Source organism: Enhydra lutris, unplaced genomic scaffold (genome assembly GCF_002288905.1).
Source record: "Enhydra lutris kenyoni isolate GAN:26980312 unplaced genomic scaffold, ASM228890v2 scaffoldscaffold4, whole genome shotgun sequence".
In the NCBI taxonomy this organism is placed as follows: domain Eukaryota; kingdom Metazoa; phylum Chordata; class Mammalia; order Carnivora; family Mustelidae; genus Enhydra; species Enhydra lutris.
The window spans coordinates 17,118,879-17,145,298 of NW_019154088.1; the positions used below are offsets into that span (position 1 = coordinate 17,118,879).

General features: G+C 45.9%; 1 protein-coding gene across 1 annotated transcript in view; it reads right to left on the reverse strand.

Annotated features, from left to right (window-relative positions):
* The window catches only part of LOC111162137 (SHC adaptor protein 4), a 131,673-nt gene extending 109,723 nt beyond the window's left edge, over positions 1–21,950 (reverse strand). The window contains exon 1 of the mRNA XM_022526334.1: positions 21,115–21,950. Within this exon, the coding sequence (XP_022382042.1) occupies positions 21,115–21,699 (585 nt within the window). The 5' untranslated portion in view covers positions 21,700–21,950. The remainder of the gene's footprint in view (positions 1–21,114) is intronic.
* Between the last annotated feature and the right edge of the window lie 4,470 nt (positions 21,951–26,420).

Genomic DNA, 26,420 nt, shown 5'->3' on the forward strand with positions numbered 1-26,420 from the left:
AAAAAAAACCCTAGGGGCAGGGAGAGTCAGGTGGTTACAGCTACTAATGAAGAGTCTAGTTCAGGTTTGAGATTCTCACGGAAATCAGGAAGTTTCTTTCCTTCCCTAGCCACTGACTACATTTCAAACTTCCAACCATTAACCTTAAATACCCCTGACCATATATATATAAGTGGGAACCAAGAAGAATAGGTGACATCACACAGAGGGGTCTGGGTCAGCCATTCCCACACAACCTGAAGAGGGACTCTGTTGATAGCATCATTTCCTTTAATGTTCTTCTAAATCCTGTATCCTCCGGAAAGTCCTCTGATGCTCCCACTGAAGAGCTGAGAGGGACAATTCCATCATTACCAACAACCCTCCTTTTCAACAATCTGAGCCTACAAACTTTGAAGTGGTCCAGGGATGGGCTGCCATAAAGCTCGGCACAGCTCTGTGTGTTTAACACTGTGTGGTGACCAGCCTCTGTCTCGTCCATCTTAAAACATAAGCTCCTAGGAGGTCAGGGTAGAGACTCTGGGTTGCCTACCTACATCCCCTCCTCCTTTTTCCTTTCCTCCTTTCTTCCCTGCCAACAGAACCCCCTATGTGCCCAGCTTCAAAACCACCATTTCCGAGCTTTCCTTGAAGGCAGAAGACCAAGGAGATTTAAGAGGATGTCATCAGGTAGGACTTCAAGAAAAGCTCCTTTAAAGAGGCTCATTCAGCTAGGAGGTGCCCCATTTTTGTCTTTGTCCTTCCTTCTTCCTGCCATCTGGAAAATGCACATAATGGTGGGGGAGGGGCTCCCATCTTTGTGTCACAGTCTTGAGTGAGCCTGAGGATCGAAGGTATGTGTTAAGGATGGCCAAACAGAAAGATGGAAGGAGCTTGGGTGATTGATCACTGGGGGACCATGATGTGGCCTTGGCCTACCTACCTATGGACATTTTTTACATGAGTCAAAAAGAAAACCTCTGTCTTGTTTACACCCTCATCATCTGAGCCTTTGTGACAACCTAATCCTAAGAGACAGAGGTCTTTTTAAGATGGCATTCGGAAAAAAAAAAAAAAAAAAAAAAGATGGCATTCGAGAAGTCAGGGTTCCTCTCTGGCTCCCTTCCTACCAAGTGAGAGCTCTAAGAACAGGTTTTAGACTAGAATCAGTTCAGTAGCTCGTAAGCAGATTTTCCCGTATATTAATTAGGAAAAGTAACATTTTAATCCCTATTATCTGAATGTAGCTTAATAGATTAACACCTTAAAAAGAAGTGTTCTACTTGACAACTTCAAGTGTCCTAAACATTGGTAAAAATACAGAAGCAAGTGACTAAAGAGATTTTTTTTTTTTTTTTTTTTGAGAAAGAGAGAGAGAGAGCACATGGTTGAGCAAGCAGGGGTGGGAGAGAGGCAGAGGGAAAGGGAGAATTTTTTTTTTTTTAAGATTTTATTTATTTATCTGACAGAGAGAGGTCACAAGTAGGCAGAGAGGCAGGCAGAGAGAGAGGAGGGGAAGCAGGCTCCCTGCTAAGTAGAAAGCCTGGTGCGGGGCTCGATCCCAGGACCCTGGGATCATGACCTGCGCTGAAGACAGAGGCTTCAACCCACTGAGCTACCCAGGCGTCCCGGAGAGGGAGAATCTTAAGCAGACTTCCCGCCCATTGAGGAGCCCAATGTGGAACTCGAACTCACGACCCTGAGATCACAACCTGAGTCGAAATCAAGTCGGATGTTTAACCAACTGAGCCATCCAGATACCTCAAATGAAGACATATTTTAAAATTAAGCCAAACCCTAAAGCTTCTGTCTGTGTTTTTCTCTTAAGGAGAGCATCTTAGTCCTTCATTTAGAGCCAATTTACTCTTGATTTAGATACAGTGTTAACAGGTTGTCCTCTCAGAAGGCCAGAACCTCAAACTGAAATGTTGGATTCTCTCAAAGACAGGCTTACTACAAAGAGCAAACAGGGACAGCTCCCTGAACACAAGGAATCTGAAAAATTGTAGAAATATAGACACATAAGTTCAGAAATCTCAGAGATTAGGGGACTCAGAGTGCAGAGGCAAGTAGTCCATTACAGTTACTAGCTCTTGCCAGTATATTTTGGGTCTCATTACAGCACCATGACTGCTACACCTGATGTTACCCAAAAAGCCAAGAAATGATAGCATCACAATGGATCGAATGAAGACTCCATTTCCACCAGAAGAAAAAGGAAGTTCCATTCCAACCTGTATTCACTTCTTTGGTATAGACCAAAGAAGGTTGTAAACACATGTCCACACAAACATTTATGCATGAATGCTCCTTGCAGCATTATTTATTATAACTGTTAAGTGGAACAACTCAAATATCTATCAGCTGGTGAATGCAACAACAAAATGTGGTATATTCAGCCATAAAAAGGAATGCAGTATTGGTATGTGCTGCAACATGGGTGAATTTGGAAAATATTTTGCTCAGTGAGAGACACCAGACACAAAAGACCACCTATTATATGATTCCATTTATATGAAATACCCCAAATAGCCAAATCTAGAGAGACAGAAAGTAGATTCATGGCTGCTGGGGGCTGTGGGGCAGAGGTAGGGAACTTACAGGTACCTGGCTTCTTTTTGGAGTGATAAACATATTCTAAAACCTGATCGTGGTGCAGCACCCACGTGGCTCAGTCAGTTAAGCAGCTGACTCTTAATTTTGGTTCAGGTCATAATCTCAAGAGTCGTGAGATCGAGACCCATGTTGGGCTCCTTGCTGGGCATGGAGCCTGCTTGGGATTCTCTATCTTCCTTTGGCCCTCTGCCGCCAGCACATACTCTCTCTCTCAAAAAGATAAATAATAATAAAATAAAACCTCTTTGTGGTTACGGTTGAACAATTCTGTGAATATACTAACTGCCCCCCCCCAAAAAAACCCGAATTGTACACTTAAAGTGTGAATTTTATGGTATATAAATTGTATCTCAATAAAATTGTTATAAAAAATGAACCTTAGATCTGAAGAAAAAAATCTGGCCTTTCCCTCCCCCCTCCTAATTTTTTTTCATTCAGTCATCAAACATCTCTGAAGAAAAGGAGCATACAATCTTCATTATGCAGAGGTATCCATGTAAAATATTTTAAGTTTTAGAAGACTGACTTCTAAAGGGAAAAGCTTCAGTTATCTGAAAAATTCAATGATTTCCTGGTGATGTCAACTAAATGAGTTGACTGTATCAGGATTCCTACCGGTGGGTGTTGACAGTGTCTGTGGGCATCTCATTCAGGAGAAACAGCCCCCCTCTTAACTCACTTGAACAGTTGGGCGATGACTCACAGACTTTCTGTCCTTTCACTCCCACAGAGTTGTTCAGTATGTGTAGGAAGCATTAACTCACTAGCAGGTGAGCCACCTCAAAACCTTTCTAGAAATCAGTAGGGTATAATCCTAATAAAAATATGGCCCGTGAGTGCACACATGATGCTTCCTGGAGGCCTCTGGGATGGATACTCACATCCTGCCAAGACCCAAGGACCTCCCACAGCCACGCCTACATCCTACCTCATCCTTCATCTTCCTTCCCCTTCCATTCCCTCCCCTCCCCCATCCCCTTTTCCTCCTTCTTTTCACAGGTAATAGCCTCTTTGGGAAATCTGATTCTTACATGTTGCAAAGGGAGATTTGGAAGCTTGCCACACATCCTGGGCCAGAATCCCTTTTGTTTGCTCCACGCTGGGGTTGGCTGCATGGCTCCCTCCTCCCCTCCTAATCATCTGTCTTGCTCTCTGTGTATGTTCTGCCCATTCCCTCCACAAGTCCTTCCTACCACTAGACCAGGCACAAGAATAAGGTGCTTGCAGTCTGGGCCTTTATCTCACCAGAATTTTGCAACTTGTCGTGAAAGATAAAGAACGAAAGATCTGGTGTTGAATAAAGGTTTCTTTGTTTTTCAGGGAACAGCTTATAGCTACTCCAGATGGGTTAACATATTTTTTTTTTTCTAAACTCGTCTCTGTATTTAAAGGGATTAAGAAGAGATACTTGAAATAACTTAGACGGGGCCTGAGAGTCCAGCATTATGTAGACAGCCATGTGTTGGCTCCCATGGGCTGTCTATCCATAATGTAAATGCTGGGGAGTTGGGGGTAGGGGATGCAGTTAGAGGTACTCTTGAAAGTTTCAGACATTTACTCCAAACTTTCAGGACTTCCAAGATATTTTCTTTTCAAATCAAAAACTCTTTCCATGGATGTCTTCATTTAGCCAGAATAAGTCTCTTTAAACATCATTTCAGAAAACAAAAGAAAATCAGCACAAAAATGGATGATCCTCTGATCAGGGTTCTCCTCCTCCCCATCCCTGGAAGACTCCTGGCTGAGGCACCAGGTCTCATGCTCTCTGGCAAAGCCCCTTATGTCTGCAGGCAGAAGAGAGTGGACCCTGTCTGCCCAGGAATACTCCTTCACAGTCAGCACCTTCTCTCATCTGCTCAAGGGATGTCACACACAACTAGTTTGACTTCTAGAAGTTAAGTGGAAGTCGAAAGGTGAACAAGACATCAAGATCCTAAAAGGATACCATCCCTTCTGACCCTAAATAAGCTAGTCTGTATACTAGAATGCCAGTAAGAGAATTTATTTAATTCCAGTATTATTCTGTCAGAGAAATACATCAGACAAAACTTTAGGTTTTGTTTTCTAAAACAACACACACGCTTACATGTACAAATATGCACCCATATACTGGGGCGGGGGGCGAGCATTGTTGCACGGTGGCTAATCTGATTTAAGACTCTCTTACTTTTGGAAGGGAAATGGTCTATCTTGATGGATCCCAGCATCTCTAGCTACATAATAAGTAGAAGAGTGTTCTAAACTGAGGACCAGGATCCCCTCGTACTGACAGCCCCTATCTCCAGCTTCATACAGGTGAGGAAGCAGCTGAGGAACAGAAGAGAGCGCGCTGGGACAGCACAAGGAAGATGAAGGTCTCCTCCCAAGGTCAGGAAGTCAGAGAACTGTCTCTCATTAGAGGAGTGGCCACAAGTTTGGCCCTTTCTCTGGGACACTGTGCTGCTCCTGGGGGGTCAGCATGTAGTGACCCATGAGGGGGCCCCCATCTACCCGTCCAAGAGGGGGAAAGAATTTTGCAGGACAGTATGCATACTATAATCTTCCTCATACACAAGTATGTGTATGTGTATATATAAATTTGCAGTGCTTAGGAGGAATTCGGAAAGACTCCAACAAAACAAACTGTCAGGAGTGGTAATTACTCTAGAAAAGGGACCTTCACCTTCTATCTTCACTGTTTTGATTTTTACCAAATTAAGTATGTATTACTTTGACATTTCAGAAAATACAACCAAGAATGATTAATAAAGTCTTCAGAAAAGTTAGCCCTCATGACTTTCTCCCTTATTGTAGTTAAAACAAAAACAAAAACAAAAACAAAAAACAAAATACAACAAGTGAGAGAACAGTCTCCTTCACCAGGATCGTGGAGCCTTCACATCCCTAGGAGTGCTAGGTAAGTAGGCGTTAAGCCATAGCCATTCTGGTGAGTAGAGCCTCATTTTTTGCTGGAGTGTATTTCCCATGGTTAATGTTATCCCACCTGAGAAGATATGTATATTCTCCAAACAACAAACAAAAGCTACTGAGAACAAATTACATCTGCCCTTCTGACAAACTTCATTGTCTTTGTTTAGGTTTACAAAATGCGATGGAGATGCAAAGGGCACCCTACAAAACGCAGATCGATCATTATTAAGAGAAACAAAAACAGAGGGTCTTCACTGAGTTGTAATCCAGGAGATAATGTTGACCCCAGTGTGGGGAACTCAAACCTTACATGTTTTGGTTTTCTTTATAAAAAGAGAAAGTCTTGGGCCACAGATGAGTTTCTAAATCTAAACCTTCATCCCCAGAGATAGTCTTCTAGTTGCTGATTCAATTTCATCTCCTGAAAACGGTCTTGGAGAGGATTCTGCTGGGGCAGTCAGGATACTTGCTGTGTTTTTTTTTAAATTTTCTCATTTGCCTTGGGACGTCCTCTATCTATCATTTTCCCTGAACAGAAACCACTGGGAGAGTAAGTACAAGAGTACTCATTAAATACTGTCTGCTCTTCAAGGACAAGATGTTGTTGTCAAGTTTAGTAGGAAAAGGAAAATTGGAATCTACAACATGCTCATTGTGATGACAAAAATTGGAAATGTAACCTGAGACAGAGCAGCAAACCAAGTTGTTGAGCTGTTAGCACACAATACAACAATAAAACTCTGCTAACTGGTTGCCACTCAACAGGCTTGCCCCAGCCAGGAGAGATGCCTAACCTTCTGCTGCCACAGTTTGGAATGTAGACTTATTAAGAACCCAGGTGTGTTGGTGCTGCACCTGTATATGGCGGTTGTAACTGTTGTTTAAGTCACATGATCTAAGTAGATAGTAAGCAAACTGAAAATATATGAGTTTCGGGTTATTTTTTTTAATGTAGTTATTTCTATGAAAATTAAAAGTTTTAGAGAGACTTTATGAAGGCAAGTTGCTTTTTAAAAAAAATAGATCTAGAGGCGCTTGGGTGGCTCAGTGGGTTAAAGCCTCTGCCTTTGGTTCGGGTCATGATCCCAGGGTCCTGGGATCGAGCCCCCGTCGGGCTCTCTGCTCAGTGGGGAGCCTGCTTCCCCTCCTGTCTCTCTGCCTGCCTCTCTGCCTACTTGCGATCTCTGTCAAATAAATAAATAAAATCTTTTAAAAAAAATAGATCTAAACTACATGTGGATAAAACAAACCTGAAAGATTTTAGAAATGAAACGATCTGCACTCAGCTTTACTTTGAAGAGCTCCCTAACAGCTTGTATCCCTTTGAAGACACTGATAGGAATATAAGTGAGGAATAATGGGTAGAATTTATACAAGAACAAGGAAAGGGGTATTGATCATCGTATCTAGAAGACTCCAACAAAAGGCCTTGACTCTACAACGCAAATGGATATTTATGTACGTTTAACCAAAACATTAAAAGTATATGTGAAACATTTCCATCAGAGAAGAGGCCTTCTACTATGTAATATTAAGAAACACTCCATTCTTCCACTCACGAAAATCACCTGAAATCTCTCTGCCTTAATGGGATGCTTGTCAGATAAGGATGGCTAATTGCTTGGCTTGACCACTCTGCAGGTCTGTTGGACACCGCCTTCTCGTCTAGATGATTTTCTGTGTCGGATACTGAACCTTTTACCCTCCCTCTCAAAACCACTTCTCCTCCTGGAGTCCTCTGTGCCTTTCACTGGCCCACCCCAGGCCTTGTACCTCAAAACCTCAGGCGGGTTGCATTGCATTCTGCCCTCCTTTGCCAGCATCATCAAATTTTTCTTCTGTGATATTGCCACCAGTGTTTCTTTACTTCACTCCCCTGTCAAGACCCTCATATAGACACTTCTCCCCTTAACTATTGCTGTAATAGCCTTCGAAAGGGCTTCCCCACTTCCAGGCACTCCTTCTCTAACACAAAGAGATTCCCATGCCTCTGCTCAGACTCCTCAGTGTGATATGAAAGGACTGTTATAAGCTGGCTCAAGTCTTAATATTATCCACCAATCTTTTCCAAGCAGCCGCTACTCTAACCAAACTAAAATCAGTGCTCTCCCTTGTATCTACCTCCATTTCCTTACCTATGCCCCCTCCAACTGCAGTACCCCTTAATATTATATATTCCTTGTGGTTAAACTTCTATTTAATCTGTAGGGGCCATCTGAAATGCCCTCTCCCCTGGAAACCTTCCCTGAGCACCCAGCTAGAAGCCTCTTCTACCTCCTAGAGCCCATGACACCAATGCATCATACTATTTTCTATAGATATATCATTTTCCACCTCGTATTAGGATCATCCATCCATCTCCTAGTTTCAACCAGAAGCTTCAGTGGCAGTGTTTTGCAAAGTGCATTTCACAAAATAGTAGAGGAAAGAGTAGACCAGTAAGTAGCTGGTCAGCAAGTTTGAAAATGCTGCCTACTCTCATCCTCACCTTAGAAATTGCAGTGGGGATGGGGGGAAGTGGATGTGTAGGAGAAACGTCATAAGGGTGGGATTGTCAGGGCTTGATAACTAAAGACTGTGTGGAGTGTGATGGCAAGTGACATAGACATGCCTTGGACCTCTGGCTCAGACATCTGGAAGATACCACTCAAGGAGAGGGCAAGCGGAGAGAGTGTAGATGCGGTCTATCCAGCGACAAGCGTGGTCTGCAAGAGTTCAACGGAAAATCTTAGTGGAGAGGGGAGTAAGAAAATAAGAGGCCAATCCTGTGGCTTTTGTAGGTCTCATTTTCCTTGAGTATTTCCCAGATTTTGCTGCTGTTTTGTCCAATATCCTTCTCAAAACTCTCCCCTCCTCTCCTGATGACTCTGTCTTCTCCCCATCCTGCTCCTCACTCAGCTTAGTTGTCTCCAGTGCCTTTTCTTCTCTCTCCGCAGAGCACCTAAGTGGTTGCATGCCAAAGCCCTTTCCTCTGCACTCTGCCCGCCCCCTTTGGTAGCCTTGTCCATTCCCTGGGCCCAGATGAAAACAGCAACAGATACAGCTTCTCCTCAGTCCTAACTATTCCATTTTCTCCCGGAGATTTCCACCTGGATGCTTTGAGGTTCCCTTGAATGCATGACCTGCAGAATGGAAACTCACCTTTCACCCCCAAATGCTTTCTGTCTCTCCCTTCCCTCCCCTAAAGGGCCTCAAATCTGCCCTCATTCCTCCTGCTACTGCTTTTGCTCCTACATTGCTTCTCACCAGGCCTCACTTTGCCCAGTCTCCCTCCTCTTGGATCCTCTCTGAAAACTGTAGCCCATGATCTCTGTAAAACACAGCTCCGAGTTTGTCAAAGTTCTGTTTTCTGTTGGAAAACCCTACTTTTCAGATACTACACAACTTTATTATAGCTGCAGTCTGACTTATTTTCTGCTGATCTCCTATATATAGCTCATGCACTGTCCAACTCAGTCAAATCACTCACCATTCTCCAAGTACATCCTCTACTTTCCTACCTTTATGCCTTCACTCTTGTCATTCTCTTTGCCTAGAATGTTCTTCCTGTATCTCTGCTTATGGAAACTCTACCCATTTCTCAAGACTCAATTAAAATGACTCCTCCCTCATGAAAACTTCCCTAATCATCTCAAAAGGAAGAAGTGACCTTTCCTCCATGATATCCCACATACTTTTACTTGGACCACTCTGGTATCATTTACAACATATTGCCTTACGTTACAGTAATTTGTGTGGAGGTCTTTGTTCCCTTTTCACACTGTAACCTCCTCATGAAAGAATTATATCTATTCACCATGCTAGTGAAAAGAGAACCCTCCTGGGAGTTGAGAGACTTAAGTTTTTGTCCTTGCTCTATGCTGAAGAGCCTTGTGACCTTGGGTAGCTTAACTCACTATGAAACAGAACTTTGCAGTCAATGTATCAGTCTGAACCCAAGTCCAGAGGACAGAAGAACTGAGAGGAGAGGAGAAGGAGAGGCAGTGCTTTTCAAGGACCTGGAGTTGGAACTAGGCTAAGAAAAATATTATGTTTGAATTATATATTTCATCATTTCCTAATGAATGATTCATACAAATGAATCATCCGATGACATTGAGGGGGAAAAAATCCAATTTCTGGGGTTGTCCTTATAGCACATGGTCTTTTTCCTCAAGTTGTTTGCTTTCTGGCACTTCTTTGCCTCTAACTAAAGGAAGTTTCCAACCCCAAGATAGGCCCTGTTCTTAAAACTTACTGGTAAGTTGCTTGCTAAAACTGTTAATGCCCGGGACGCCTGGGTGGCTCAGTTGGTTAAGCAGCTGCCTTCGGCTCAGGTCATGATCCCAGTGTCCTGGGATCGAGTCCCACATCGGGCTCCTTGCTCATCGGGGAGCCTGCTTCTCCCTCTGCCTCTGCCTGCCATTCTATCTGCCTGTGCTTGCTCTCTCTCCCTCTCTCTCTCTGACAAATAAATAAATAAAAAAAAATCTTTAAAAAAAAAAAAAAAAAACTGTTAATGCCCTTCCCTATGGAAATGAAGGTACCAGTAATGGTAGGACACCATGGTTAGGATACCAAGCTAGCCTGTAAGTGCCATTTAGCCCAGAGTGCACCTGAGTCAGCGTCGGCCTGCTGTGACTTTGGACAGACCTGATCCATGGCTGATCTCAGTTCCGCCCCTTGAGATCCTGATGTTGGAAGCCGCGGGAATATTGTGTGGCTGGGGGGTGAGGAAGTGAACTATAATTTTTAAAGAATTTGTGGAATTAAAGAGGAGAAAGAAGAAAACTTGAGACAATTAGAAACAGCTTAGGTTAGAGTTTTCAAAAGCCAAATGACCAATCAACTGTTCATGCTTCCATCCACCATCACCTACGAATGTACATCCCAGGGTGACACTCTTCCCTCCACTGCCTCAGAGCTGCTCAGCCTCTGTCCCACCAGCCAGCAGGGCCTGAGAATCCTTTGTTGTGGGGACTGTCCTATGCCCTGTAGCATGTGTAACTGCATCCCAGCCTCAAGCCACTCAACCCAGTAGCCTCCACTGCTTCACCAGTTATGGTCACTAAAAAGTCTCCAGGCATCACCACATGTCCCCTGGGTGGCACAATCATCCGCTGTTGAAAACCACTGCACCAAATGGACTCGGCAGAGATTTTTGAGCTTTGTACGCTTCAGAATCACACAGTGAGTGTGTCAGAAACGCAGGTTCCTGGGCCCCAGCCTCAGAGATTCTGACGCAGAAACTTTAGGAGGGCCTTGTGAGTCTGCATTTCTGACAAACTTTTTTCACTGCCATCGGTGGCCCTCAGGAAATTTTGAGAAACACTACAATAAAGAGTGAATGAGGGCACCTGGGTGGCTCAGTAGGTTAAGACTCTGCCTTCGGCTCAGGTCATGATCTCAGGGTCCTTGGATCGAGCCCCACATCGGGCTCTCTGCTCAGCGGGGAGCCTATTTCCCCCTCTCTCTCTGCCTGCCTCTCTGTCTACTTGTGATCTCTGTCTGTCAAATGAATAAATAAAATCTTTAAAAAAAAAAAAGAGTGAATGAAGTAAAGAGACTTCTTTCCAAAATGCAAGCTTTCACTCTGCTGCGCTGAACAGGGAGGGAAGCCAAAAACGGCGGGCATGGGGTGGGGGGGTGGCGGCAACTGAGAGAGATGGGCAGGCCTGCCCTGGGGAGCACCACAGGGAAGGATCAGGGAAGGAAGGTCTGCCAGGGCAGCGCTGCTGGCCAGGAGCGAGGATGACAAGGGGACACAGTGAAACCGCGGAGTCAAATTTAGCCTATTTCAATGTATTTTTGCCTAAAAGCACTCTTGGCCCTTTGAAAGTGTGTTTTCCTCCCTCTACCTGGGACCTACTATGTGTATGTATATATCTATATATAGGTACATGTATCTATATGTATAGATACATGTATCTATATAGATATGTACCTATATATAGATATATACATTTCCATTTAATCCTCTCTCTCACTACAGGAAAAAGCTTATCAATTTTTAACACTGTTTCTCTGGAAAAATTCATTGTCTCAAAGAACTGACTACAAACAAAATTTGACCCATGTCTTCACAAAATAGGGATGGCTTGTGCCCATCCTGGAGCTCCATTATCTTTTAAAACTCTGCAACTTGGGGCCCCTGGGTAGCTCAGTTGATTAAGTGGCTGCTTTTGGCTCAGGTCATGTTTCCAGTGTCCTGGGATCAAGTCCCACATCGGGCTCCCTGCTGAGCCGAGGGCCTGCTTCTCTCTCTCTCTCCCTCTGCCTGCTGCTCTGCTTACTTGTCCACTCGCTCTCTCTCTCTTTCTCTCTCTCTGTCAAATAAATAAATAAAATCTTTAAAAAACAACAAAAACAAAACAAAACTCCGCAACTTGGCTAAAACGGACAAAGGCTCTCTGAGTTGGGAGGGCAACGTGTCTCTCATGGGCTCGCTCATCCCCCCGACTCTGTCCCGTTACATAAAGAAGTCCTGGTATGCTGCCCAAGAATAAGACATTCTCAGCTTCTTTCCCAGATATTCCACATTAGAAAATGAAAGACAAAGGGCGCTGGAGTACCTTCCCATTCTGATGCCACAGGTGGGTGTGTAAATCCAGTCACCTTCGGGGGTTGACAGGTGACATAAGTGAGTGAAACTGGGTGGGCCTGTGCCTTACTGGCCAGCTCTGGTCATCCGCTGGCATGTGGAATGACCTGTCCAAGGCTGTTGGCTCTACTGAGAAGCCAGAAATCCAGAATTTTATATGGAATTTTTAAACATTGGCAACAAAACCAAAAAACGAAAACAAAAACAAAACCCCTTTCTTCTAATTTGACCAAATAAAACATGACATTAAACTGTTGGTTTTACAACCTCGGTGGTCCAGATTCTTTTCTGGATAGGACACTGCCTGTACTATGCCTTTTTCCTCCACTCTCTCTCTCCGCCCTCCCCCTGCTTCCATCTCTCAATCCCCTCAACCTCCCACAGGCAGTGTAATTTCCAACTCCTCCCAAGAAATTTCAGCTTCATCAGAACCCTTGACTGCCAGTGTCTGACCCTGACAAGTGGGGGCAACTCTTTAAACTTCATTCCATCTTTGCTCAGCCTCTATAGGTGGGCTGTGCACTTTCCTTCATGCCCCTCTGTTGTGCCCTCCCTCAATCAGTGCCCCCTCTGGTTGCTGGCTGCTTCTGGGTTTCCCATTAACTTGCTTAAGCCATCTGTCCTCCCTATCCTGCAGGGTCAGTGATGGGAGGAGGATGGGCAGTTGATACCGGTGAGTCTCTCAGCATTCCAGACCCTCAAACTGCATTCTGGCCAAGCCCTGGGAAAGTGGCAATCTTAGCAAGGGGAATGGCTGGAGGGGGAGCTAGAGGGGCTGGGTTCTCAGCAAGGGGCTCTCAGAATGGGTGAGGATTCTAGTGTGCAAATGGAGGTCTAGTCATAGGAGCGCCACCTGTCTTTAGGGGACTATCAATATTCTATACAATGAACTGAAGGTCAGAGGCCTTTCCTTATTCAGGGGTACAAAATAAAGCCTCCCGATTCACTATGTGATTATGATTAGAGGTTGGAGGATGAATAATGACCAAAACTGAAATATTGCCAGCCAAGCAAGAAAGGGCTTGGTGTCAGATTTCATGTGATTTTTTTTTTTTTAATTTATTTGTCAGAGAGAGAGAGGGAGAGAGAGCGAGCACAGGCAGACAGAATGGCAGGCAGAGGCAGAGGGAGAAGCAGGCTCCCGCTGAGCAAGGAGCCCGATGTGGGACTCGATCCCAGGATGCTGGGATCATGACCTGAGCCGAAGGCAGCTGCTTAACCAACTGAGCCACCCAGGCGTCCCTCATGTGATTTTTAAAATATATTTGTAATGACATTTCTTGTACACCTGAGTTTACGGTTACAAATGTATACTTGCATGTCGTCACTGCTATGATATCAACAAGTTTCATATGATTTCAGTCAATGTTCTCAATCAAAACTCCAGTTCTCAGAAGGCTCCTGACTTTTCCAAATACCGTCTCCCTAAACTCTGCTATTTCAGGTGGAATCTTTTCCTGTAATGGCTATTTGTGCCATTAAGGCCTGCATCTTTCGGTAACCCTCTTCTTGATTCTTCTGCACAAATCTGACCAGATCTCTCTCATTCCACCTCCACTGCCCCCAACTCACCGAAATCTGAAGTTTGTATCTTTTAGGAGAGAGGAAGAAACCCCACGGACCTCATATCCCTGATGCTGGGGAGGGGAGTGTAGAATGTCCTCGCCTCCCGGGCTGTGTGAAGATTTAGATTTAGGTCATGGGACTGTCATACTGGGAAACAGGGTTGGTTCAACCAATCAGTAACATGGTAATGGCTTTGGAGTAACAGGAAAATGGAAGTAAGGGGAGAAGCCATAATAGGGAAGTCATCCCCAATAGCTGTGGAAGAGGAATTCACAGACGTCAGTCCATGCATGTCGTAAAGTCCTGGTCCCACAACATGTCACCATGTGCAGGGACCGCCTTCAACAAAAAGGGGAAACATGGATAAAGCTAAGGCATTTGGGGCTCCTTACCACTCTGCCTCACTTTTTCCTTCTTGTTGCTTTTGAAAGGCAATTTTTCTATTAGAAAAAAAAAAAAAGGTTTTATTCTGGTCTGAAACAAAAGCACACACACAGTATTTTCCTCAACAGAGATATTTGGCAGAGAACGTTTAGTTCAGGGAGTGAGGAGAGGTGAAGCAAGACGGAGGTACATAAGCGTGCTGTACACAGAACTGGGAGTTCTTGTCTGGGCTTCACCACTAGAAGCTGTGTGGCTTGGGGCAACTTACTTCCTAACTCTGAGCCTCTGTTTTCCTCAACTATAAAATGAAGGTTTTGAACTAGGGGAACTCTAAGACTCGCTCTTCCAGGTAATGCTCTAGTATTCAGGGGTGGGAAGAACTAGAGGATGTGTGAAAGTTGAAAAGGAATAACACTGGGGCACCTGGGTGGCTCAGGTAGTGATCTTAGGGTCACAGGATCAAGTCCAGTTTCGGGCTCCATGTTGGTCATGGAGCCTGCTTGGGATTTCTCTCCCTCTCCCTATCCCTCTCCCTGTAAGTGCCCTTTCTCTCTCTCTCAAAGTAAATAAATAAATAATCTTTTAAAAAATAAAAATAAATTTAAAAAAATTAAAAATAAGGGGATTAACAGGAACAATGGGTCAAATCTGTCAGGATTTTTCTAGATTCTAGGAGAATCTACTTTTACATTCACTCCAAGAAACAGGAAGGAAAATATAACATCCTGAATGACAAATTGTCAGTCTTCGATGGAAGTATTTCCTCCCAGCCATATGACCACCCTTTTAGCCACCAATAACTTAGAAAAGAGGGCAGCACACAGAGGCAGAAAGCCATCTGTTACCCATGATGGCCTGACCTACACCACTCAGGTCTGCCTTTATTTTGCATAAATCGTGGGACTGTCTCTTCAGGGGTTTCCCAGAGTTATAAATCTCCCTCTTTCAAGGTTAGGGTTACTAGACTGTCTCTTTGTGTGTCAGGGACTTTTTCTTTTAGCACTTTTGTCCAGAGAGAATAGAGAAGGGTTACTTCTTGCTGTTCCTACAGTCCTCAGGTTGGCTGGCTGGACCATGTAAGCCATGATCCCTGCTATCATCACTCACCCTGGCCCGCCTCCTGGATCAGCCTGCCCTCCACTCCTCCCTGGAATCCTACACATGGATGTTTTTCCACGACCTGACTTCTCTTACACCAACTCTCTGGAACTGAGCACCTGTGTCCAGGCCAGTATAACACACCCCTTTCTACTTTACTGGTGAAGCCAGCTCTGTGTTGGTAAGAGGGTGATAAAGACATTTCTTTTCCCCTCTATTAACACAAAGATGTTAAACATGATTTCCTTTAGGAAACTGGCCTGAATCCATTGTCTAAGCAAAAGAGATCCTAATAGACCAACAGGAAAGGAGACCTAGAGTCTCAGGTTCTTAGGCAGCATTTTGTTCAAATCTCTTATTTTAAATATGAGAAAATGAGGCCCAGAGAGGTGAAATGACTCACCTAAGGGCAGCTGGTTAGCACCAGAACCATTAGATTAATGCAGATCTCATAACTCTTAGACTTGTGCTGCCCTGTGTGAAAGATCCTTGGGGCAGACAGAGCAACGTGGTACCGTGGACTACATCTAGTCTACACAACAGACAACAGACAATACTAGTCTGTTGGCTCAGTAATAAGCCATACCATTATACAAGGAAGGATGGATGGTAAGAGGAGGCTCTGAAATTTACAAAGGAAGTAAATAAATTCCTCAACATAAATTCATATTTGCACACAAAGCTGATGAGCCCAATACACAAGAACACTTCTGTGGGCAAACACATTGCGATACGTGTTCTTGGGGACTGTTATGGCTTGAACTACAACACCCCAAAATTAAATGGATCTATGAAGGTGACCTTATCTGGAAGCAGATATAATCAAGTTAAGATGAGGACATATCAGATCAGCGAAGGCTCAAGTCCAATGACCTGTATCTTTATAAGAGGAGGGAAATTTGGATACGGTCACGTCGGCAAGGAAGCCATGCTGAAAACAGAGGCAGAGGTTGGAGCGATGTTTCTCCAACTCAAGAAATGCCAAGAATTGTTGGCAACCACCCAAAGCTGGAAGAGGTGAGGAAGGATCCTCTCTTAGAGCCTTCCAAGAGAGCCCCCCCCCCCCGCCAATGCCTTGATTTCAGGCTTCCAGCCTCCAGAATTTTGAAAGAATAGATTTCTGCGGCATCAGCCACCTAGTTTATTATATTTGTCACAGAAGCCTTAGCGAGTTAACACAATCTGGGGAAATTGCTGGGGTGGGTTGGGCTGAAGTGATGAGATGGAAATCATGCAAATAAATGCAACGAGGCAAGGTCTGGGGGTCGGTCCTGTAATAAAGCTGTCCTGCATTCATCTGTGTGGTCCTTCGTCTGTGCACTCCCATTCACAAACTTTCAGGACTACCCGTCTTGGTCCAAGGTAGAGTCAGAGGATGGGAAGAAGATAAGCACTGGGGTGAGACAAATCTTGATTTGAACCCTGTCTGCTATTAACTTGCAATGGAAAGTGTGAAGATAGAGAGTAGATAGTAGAGATAGTAGAGAAGATACTTTGGAGGGCTTGGTGTCAGCATTTGGAGAATGCAGCCTCCTGAGAACTAGCTTCAGAACTGCCCTACTGGCCTATGGCCACTCTGGCTCAGTTGGTTTCTTTGCCTCTGCTTTATTTAGCTCTCAACTAAATCATAAGCAATTTGGGGTTTGGGAATCGGAATGGGAACTAAGGTTTTAAACATCTTCCATATGAAGAAAGATGCTAGAGTCACTAAATGGGGGGCTTCAAGGCCCTATAGAGCAGACCTCTCCTAGAGATGAGAGCACTGGTCACATTGTGTATCTTCCGTACTTGCCACAGACTATATTGGGCAAAGGAGAGACCTCCGAGTGAATGTTGAGTGACAGATAAAGTGACTTGAGAATACCTCCTAAAGAAATAAGACTTAACCTTATGGGAGGAACAAAAGTCACTAATTGGCACCATGTCAGGGACTCCACTCACCTCACTGCTTTGCTCAGACCCGGGTCTGGTTGTCCCACTTCTGGCTTGGTATCTCTCAAAGAATAGCTTGCTGGCCTACCTTCCCTGAAAGATCTTCAGAGGGTTCAAGGTCTGAGCTTAAATGAAAGTGACTCAAAAATAGGTGTTCAGAACTTATAATACATTTTCAGCTGTATAACTAACTCTATATTGTAAGACTGAACGGTCAATTAAAAAAAAAAAAAAGATATTTACAGACACCTGGGTGGCTAAGTTGGTTGAGCGCCTAACTCTTGGTCTCAGTTCAGGTCATGATCTGATGGGTCATGAGATGGAGCCCTGCATTGGGCTCTGCACTCAGCAGGGAGTCTGATTGAAAATTCTCTCCTTCTGCCCCTCCTCCCATTCACACTTGTAGGCTTGCTCTCTGTTTCTCTCTCTCTCAAATAAATAAATAAATCTTTAATTTAAAATGCTATTTAAGCTAAAGTCAAATCTAACTTAGAGTAGAAGGTAAATACAGTTCCTATCGTAAAGATAAAAGATGCAAGAAAACAAAACAGAGTAACTACAACTCTGTCATTTTGCCCCAAAAGGAATGCAATACAACTGCCTTTCTTTATTTCCACTGTTTTATTGCTCTCCCTACCACTTAATACGTGTGACATATTGTATTTACTTGTTTATTCAATCAGGGCCCATCTCTACTAATGAGAATATGAGCTCCATGGGGCTCAGACCTGCTTTCTTTTATTCACTGATGTATCTCCAGGGTTTGGAAGAGTTCCAGTCACATAATGGGTTCATAATACATATTTGTTGAATAAACGAGTGAATGAATAAACAAATAAGTTTGGGCAGGGAGAGAAGTCACACGATGTGGATAAGGAAGTAGAATGTGTAGCTACCTCTTGCCTACAAAAGTTGCTTCTATGTCCACTAGCCACCAAGAATATCTCTCTCACTTCTCTGCTCTGATTCCATCATCACTAAGCAACCTTTTATATAAATATATTTTAAAGATTTTATTTACTTATTTATTTGAGAGAGAGGAGCAAGTGGAGGGAGGGGCAGAAGGAGAGGGAGAGAATCACAAGTAGATTCTGCACTGAGCACTGAGCCAGACTCAGGGCTCGAACTCACAACCTGAGGTAAAACCAACAGTCAGATGTTCAGCTGACTGAGCCATCCAGGTACCCCTGAGCAACTTTTGACTTAAATCTTCCTATGTGCATCTTCCTACAGATGGGAATACAGGAATTGCAATTTGGGTACACTTGGTATGATAATTTTTAACTATAAATTAATAGGTTGGCACTAAAAAAAGATTAATAGGTTGGTATTCCATTTTTTAAATAGGTTCATATCTAAAAGAATTCTGAGGGGGTGCCTGGGTGGCTCAGTGGGTTAAAGCCTCTGCTTTCAGCTCAGGTCATGATCCCAGGGTCCTGGGATCGAGCCCCGCATCGGGCTCTCTGCTCAGCGGGGAACCTGCTTCCCCCTCTCTCCCTGCCTGCCTCTCTGCCTACTTGTGATCTCTGTCAAATAAATAAATAAAATCTTTAAAAAAAAAATTCTGAGGAACAGAATTTCAACCAGGATGGAAACCTGTGGTGAAAAGAGCAAAGAATAGCACACAGCAAACTTGAGTTCTAACTCTCCTTTTGCCTCACCTGGCAGCCTTAAAAAAATCCCTCCTCTGGGCTTCAGTTTCCCCACAGAGGCATTGAACTTGATAACTTCTGTGTCCCTTCTATCTTTCAAAGTGGGACTTCTATAAAAATTAACAAAGTAGGCTCTTCCATATATTTTGACCTCCTATGAGAAGTGTTCACCGGTGTCTCATGTCACTGTCTATTGGCAAGACAGCGTGGCCCACCTGGGTGATGGGGGTCAGTGCCTTCCCTAGGGTCTGTTGTCATCACCACGAAAAGACAGATGATGTCCTCATTAAAAATCTAAAATGGAAACACTCCCTAGGGAAAGTGGAGGACATATAGCAACTTTTTTCACATCCAAAATTGTCCAGGTGTGTGGATATGGGGAGGTGGAAGGAGGTACAAAAGGGAAGGAAAGGCAGGGCAGAGGGTAGAGGATGTCTAGGTCATGGGAAGGCAGGTGCAGAGAGCATGGGTCTGGAGTCACTCGTTTTCCCACTAGAGTCTGGCAGACTCTTAGGCTGACAAATGAGAATGTGCCCATGAACTTTTAGTAGATACACGAAGCTATTTCCATTATGAGCCATGCCACTCTGGGGGAGGGCAAGAACTGCATGTCCCATAAGTTTATCTTCCTTAGAGGTTTGACTTATCCATTTGCCAGAGCTGTCCCACGCCTGTTCTCCCTGGAACTCTCTCAGTGTTCGTTATCTGCCCTTTCTTGAGATCTTAATTGTCCATTGGTGCTAGTTATTGGTTATCTCTCAAATTCGCACCTTCGTGTCAGACTTCTCACCTGCGTGCCGGTCTTACGTGACTGCTTACTCACCAATGACTAGCGCTTAGATACCATTACGTTAAAGATCACATGTCCAAAGCAAACGTAGCGTGACCCCTTCCCAGCTCACTCGGCTTCTATCTCCCTCCTCAGAACCTCCATAGACAACAATGACAAACTCGCCAGTCTACCCACTGCTCAGGAAACGTCCGCTATTCTGCTGTTTGTATCATGAGCTGAAATGGGCTGATGGACCACCCACGGCTGCTGAGTCTTCTCACAGAGGTTCTTGTCTTCATCTCCTCTCTCACACCTCCACGTCAATCCACGTTCCCATCCCTTCACGCCTAAACTCTCGGCTTTCCGACTGGCCTCCCAATCTCTAATTTCTCCCCGTTTCCAGACATCTCAGATCAATTCAGGCTGATCCTTTTGAGACCACTTTCATCAAGTCACAGTTTGCCTACAAACAAAGTGAGGGTTCTTGTTTACCAGTCACAGTGTTTACCAACTCCTCCTCTGACATTTAAGGGCTTTAGTCAACAGCTCCCTCTTCCCTAAGCGACCCAGGATCTATATTTGTCTCTATTCAACTCACATTTGTTGGAGCACCAGTGATATGCCAGCCACTCTCTCTATCACCTACGACCCTCCAGCATCCCCCTCTTCCATTGAGCCTGGCCTGTAAGATCCTCCCTTGCAGCTCCCACCGTGATACCGGCCTTTCAGACGGCTCCTATTCTTGCCCTGCCAGGAATCTCCTCCTTTCTGCCAATCCAGCTCTGATATCTCTTCCAAGACACACCTTCTGAAGGTTTCCCTTGTAAATGAATCCCCGACCACAACAACGGTTCCCTTTTCCTGAATTCCTTCAGCATTCTCACACTAGATTTCTGTTGCTAACTATTGCTCTCTTATTATTTAATGCATTGGTTGGTTTCCTCGACTGAAATGTGAACTCCAGAAGAGCAGGGGGCAAATCTCACCCAGATCTGGAATAAGCAAGGGCATATGGGAGGCCAGTAAGGACCCTGATTTTGCACACAGCTCACAGACAAGGCCCACTTGCCGCAGTATAGGCAATAAAGACAAGGTGGGATGGGGGTGGGGGGAGCACTAAAGACCTAAGACTAGCTCTTAGCACAAGCATAGAGACATTTAAATGCTGAATTACATTTAAAAAATAGTAATTCAAGTCCCTTACACATCATGCATTCCTCTAGCACAGAACTCCCTACGGCAATACAGTGGCTGATAGAGTCTAGCAGGTCTCAATCACTAAACAGATTAGAAATTCCTCCCCATTCTTGGTCAGAATGCTAGGTCCAGAGGGGACAAGAAGACACCATTTTGTCATATCTATCAAAAGCTGTCCCTCCCACCTGGATACTACCTACAAGTTAGCACCAGTTCATGTCCCTGAATCAAAAGTTGTCTGACTCCAGTACAAGCCACATATTCCTAGGAAAACCCGTAAGCCCAGCTCCCCTCCTCTCAGTCCAGCTACACAATGTCTCGTCCAAACCTAGAACCCAGCTAGGTGGTGTGCAGCTCTTTTCAGAAGGGAAGATGCCCCTTTCCCCCTGGAGTTCTTAGAAGGAGCACAGAGAGGGAGATAGACTTACCCTCACATAGTAGTTCATGCCCATCCCCAACAGGTGCTGTAGAAAGTGCCCGTCCTGCCTGCTCCCTGGGGTTGGCTCCCCAGGGCCAGGAAGGGGGCAGGCATCGGGAGTTAAGACAGTCGCCCTGTGCCCCACCAGGTCTGGCTGCGGCGGAGGTGTGGACCCAGCCCTGTTTAGACCGGTCTCAGGGGAAGCCGGGCTGCTGGGAGCTGGGTCCTGGCTTTCCTGGAGCTTCAGCCGGGGCACCTCTTTGGTACCCAAGCAAAAGTTTTTCAGACTCAGCAAGGTGGCTGGGTTGGCCAGCTTCACGCTGGCCATGCGAGGGATCAAGGTGCACAGTGGGGTGGGGCTCTCCTGGGACGCCAAGGTGGCATCTTCAGCCGGCAGGTGAGGTGCCAGGGTGGGGTAGGGAGGCTGAGGCGAGCCCTTGTTCCCCACGGAGCCTCCGGGGCTGCTTTCGTCCAGGGACGTGATGGACTCATTCCGAAAGCGGCTGTACTTGGCCCTGTGCAGCATCCCGGGGTGCCCGAAGAGTCCTACATACAGCACAAGTCCTGCCAGGCTGTCCTGACCGCGTTTTCGCATAGCCTTGGCAGTGCTGAAACAGGATACTGTTGCATAAATCGCCTCGTCGTCTGCTAGATAAACGGAACGGAAAGCGAATGCCTCAATGCCCCATGCAACTCGCGGCAGCCACCTCTCCAACTCTGCACTGTCCCTCGCCCACCTCGGCTGCCGGGCCCTTCTGGGTGACAGCCCGGAGGGGAAAACAACTCCCCAGCTGATTTCAGTCCCTCCCTGGCCCCAGCGGCAGCACTCGGTGTTCTCGCCTTGGATTCCTTGCTGGGAACGCCTGGACCCAGGCCCGCGGTGGCGGGGATCGCTCACGGCCAACTCTCAGGCACGGAATCGGGCCGAACACCGGCCAGCCGGTCCCGCCGCATCGCCAGCGAGCTGTGCGGGAGCCTTGCAGAAATATTTAGCGCCCCCCACCCCCAGCCTCCCCTTCCGCACACAGGAACTTTCAAACCTGCTCCCTCCGGCTCTCACAGGGCGGGGCAATGACTGGCCTATTAACCCTTTATTTGTTCCAGTGATTGTTCATTTAAAAAAAGGAAAAAGAGAAGATGTATAGGAGAGGCGAAGGCGCCCTCAGCCTGAGTTCGTTGATTCTGATGGCTGCCCTCTCTTGGAAGATCTTGTCTCGCATCCCGTCCGGGCCACAAGCCAGAAGTACTAGTGACCCGCGGCGCTCCGCATTATTTCATGGACTCGCGATCCCTCCGTATTCCTCAGCTCCCCTCCCAGCCTGCCCACCCTAGCTCTGAGCTTCCCTCCCTCCTGGAGTCGGCTCAGAGCTTCTTTCAGGAACCCGTCGGCAGCAGAAGGCTGAGATGTGCAGAATGATGCAGAGTGTTGAAATTTTTATGAATGAACTTTGCTGAATGAATTTCTCTGTGTGTGTGCAAGCTAATAAATCTGTGAATGAAGCTGAGAATAGCCGTAATTGACTGATGGTCTCAGGGGTGCTTGGTTTTTATCCAATCAGGCGGCAGCTTGATGACTCATGCACCATAAATATACTAAACTAGTAGCCAGGAGAAATAAAGCTGGAAGGAGAGATTTTATTTTGTGATATCTGATGAAAGGGTTAAAAGGAAAGGCAATCTGTACTAGGAGTCGTGGGGAAGCTGGGTAGCAGCAGGTTAAAAGGTCTCTTTTCTTTTTGTTGAGATGGCCAGGAAAGCCAAGCAGAAGAGCTAAAATTTAGCTCCATTGTTCCAGGGATATTAGGACATATGGTACACAACTCCGGTGGGAAGCCGTGATGCATTTTTCTTAGAAACATAGTTCTTTTTTTATTGATTGCTGGTTCCATCTCCCGTCTGGTGCAACTTCCTGTACCTATCAAATGCATTCTGAAGCCATGATGACAACTGCAAAGGCTTAGTGCACAGGAAGCCAGGAAGGGAGTCAGGAAAGGGAAATGCGGGTTCTTTGAGGAATAGAGGAGAGGAAACTGCTGAAACCCAGGGAAGATGTGGAAATCACATATCAGAAGAGACAAAATCTCTGCTGAAGATAACATTTCTCTGTAGGCCAATGCTCTTACATCTAAAATTGTTCATTAATTTACAAATTAAAACAGCCCGTGGCAACCGGGAATGGGGGATGCAGCCTTCATTGTCTTACTGTCCACAAGGCTGCATTAGGCTCATGCGTATTCATGACTTCAGTGGCCCAAGCTCCCTTGGGATCTAAACACAGGTTCTGAATTAAATGGTTGCTTATGACCCACCGAAAGGCATCCTGGCTGGTTCCTGCTTCCCCAGAGAAAGAATGCACCTTTTCACCTGCTGTCTGCCAAAACGGTTAGGATGTGTTTTTTCCATGGAAGGCCTTTTTGCCTTTTCATAAGCCTTCCCTTCAATCCTGGCTGACCTCTTCTCCTCACCCCACACCTTCTTCTGATAAAACTAAGAGAGTGGCTAAGTCAGTTAGACCCCCACACCTCCTGGGGAGCTGGGGAGACAAAGCTCTGGGCAAGGTGTGAAGTAGCCTTCTTCTTTTTCTTTCTTCCCTTCCCCTTATCTCCCCTCCTAGGGCTCCCTTCCTTGTTGTCAGAGATCCCCATACAGTGCTGCCTTGAGAAATTCACTTCACCTCTCTGTGCTTCAATGTCCTCATCTGTTAAAAGCAACTATCTAGAGGGGCCTGGGTAGCTCAGTCATTAAGTATCTGCCTTTGGCTCAGGTCATGATATCAGGGTCCTGGGGCCGAGCCCTGCATCACAGCACTGCACCGGGCTCCCTGCTCAGCAGGAAGCCTGCTTCTCCCTCTCCCACTTTCCCTGCTTGTATTTCCTCTCTTGCTGTGTCAATCTCTGTCAAATGAATAAATAATAAAACTTAAAAAAAAAAAAGAAAAAAGAAAAGCTGCTATCTAGGGACGCCTGGGTGGCTCAGTTGGTTATGTGTCTGCCTTCAGCTCAAGTCATGATCCCCAGGGTCCTGGAATCAAATCCCGCTGGGGCTCCTTGCTCAGTGGAGACCCTGTTTCTCCCTCTGCCTGCTGCTCCCCCTGCTTGTGCTCTCTCTCTCTCTCTCTGACAAATAAATAAATAAATAAATAAAATCTTAAAAAAAAAGAAAAGCAGCTATCTAACGGACATGTTATGAGGGTCTGTGAGCTAATCCTGATCCCTGTAAAGTACTTGGCTTCACGTGCCATACAGCTCCTGCCTCCTTGAGTACCTGGCAGTCAGGGCAAAAAAAGGCCATTGGAACCAGGGCCACTTGACCCTGACGCTAGTACTCTGATCCCCTGGGGTATAGAATCTACACCACGACAGGCAATTAAAAACAGAGCACAGAGTGGGAGAAGCTGAGAAAGCCAACACCATCCAAAGAAACAATTTCCTAACAACTGCGTGGGCCTGGAGAAAGAAGGACCAACAGGAGCCCACCTGGTTAATGTGAGTCCTTGCTGAGGTCTTCACGACTGCAGGGCCGGGTGCCCAGGACAACCTGCACTCCCGGGCAGGCACTGTGCCGGCCAAACTAGGGGGACTCACAGCAGTCCACATTCCTCAGAAGGGCTAAGTCCTAGGAGGGCCGAGGGGCAGGGTGGATCAGGTGGGATGAGGTGAGGTGGGTGGCTTCTCTGTCCCTGAGGACCCTGGAGACATTGGCCGACCTACGCAGCTCTGCCAGGGCCGATTACGAGGGTGAAAGGAACCAGACCTGCAACTTGGGAGCAGGGAACAGCCACAGAGGCCAGCCAACACACCCAGGCAGCTCTCAGCCCAAAGGCGGGGGGCTGAAAAGCTGCCCCAACCACCCCAATAGAAGCTCATTCACTGAGAGCATTTCCATTCCAGGTAAGTGGCTGGGCAAGGTGGATGGTTTCCTTTTTCCCAGAACATTAGAATATCCCCGTCCATTAGCAGTGATAAAGATAATTAAAGTAAGAACTACTCTTTGTGGAACAAAAGAAGTTTCACCTACCTCCTCAATCATTGTAACAACTGCTGGAGGCTGGAACTGTTTTCATCACCACCTTATGGATGTGGAAATGGGACCCAGATTCAGTTTAGGGACTTGGCCAAGGTTCCCCGGCTATTGAACCGTGATGCCAGGATCGTTCCAGCAGCTCTGGCTGCCTGTGGAGCCTGGACCAGTAGCCAGTGTCGAGTGTGGCCTCCCAGGGCACCAGAGAGCTCACATCCAGATCCCAGGCCCCTCGTCTGCATGCGGCAGAAGAGGCAGGCAGTCAAGACTCTGAGTTTGCCGTCAACCACTCTGGGTTATGGCTTGTCTAAACCTTACAGCCAATGAGTCCACAAAGCAGGTCTAGCGTAGAACCAAACACTGTCTCACTTCAAGTACACGTCCTTACCTGCTGTGATGCCTGCCAGTGTGGACAAAAAACTCACTCACGCTTGGCTCTCACTAAATGTTAGTTTCTGTTCCGTTCTCCTCCTTGGAGATCATATCTGTAACATTCACCCTAAATACCTCCTAGGATTGCCAGGAGTAAAAATATGAATAATAGATAAGAAAAACCATTACTGTCATTAAACCATCAGAGTACCATTAACCCCTTTCATCACTGCCCTTGGAAAACAGGGCTTTGCTTGGACCATGCCTGTATGCCTCCTTCGCTCAGAGCCATTCCACCCCCCAAGGATGCCTGCTGGGAATCCACATGCTGGCTTCTTAAGGCACAGCCTGCCCTGGCTGGGCTTCTTGGCTGGAATGGGCAGGTTTAAGGAAGAGCTGGGTAGGACTAGGTCATGAAAGATTTAGCCAAGTCCTGCTGGGACTTCATAGTAGAGTGGGAGAGAAGGGGGTCTGGGCAAAAATGCCTGGCCAGCTTTGAAGACAGCTCCATGGGAGATTCGGGGTTGGGGGGTGCCAGAGAGTGCAGGGAGGTAGAGACCAAACAAGACAGAAACAATGCTGGGGGATGACAGGCCAGTTGCTGCTCTGGAACCAAGTAGAGCAGGAGAGTACCATCTAGCACGAGGACTCTTAACCCCAGCCACCAATACCATTTCTGCCACAAAGCAGACCTACACTTCAAGAGAGTGCGCCGAGGCTGAGTTCAACAGCTCATCAGTGAGTAATGGAAACACTGCTGAAGCTCTATTTCAATTAGCAATAATCGCGCCTCGGATAAACCTCTCAGGGGGAAAACAATCCACAAAACCATATTTATATAAAGTTCTTGCTGCAGACCAAAATAGCAGTTTAAAAATGGATAGTGAAATGGTGAGAGGAAGGGCTCGGTCTCAGAGAGTCAGG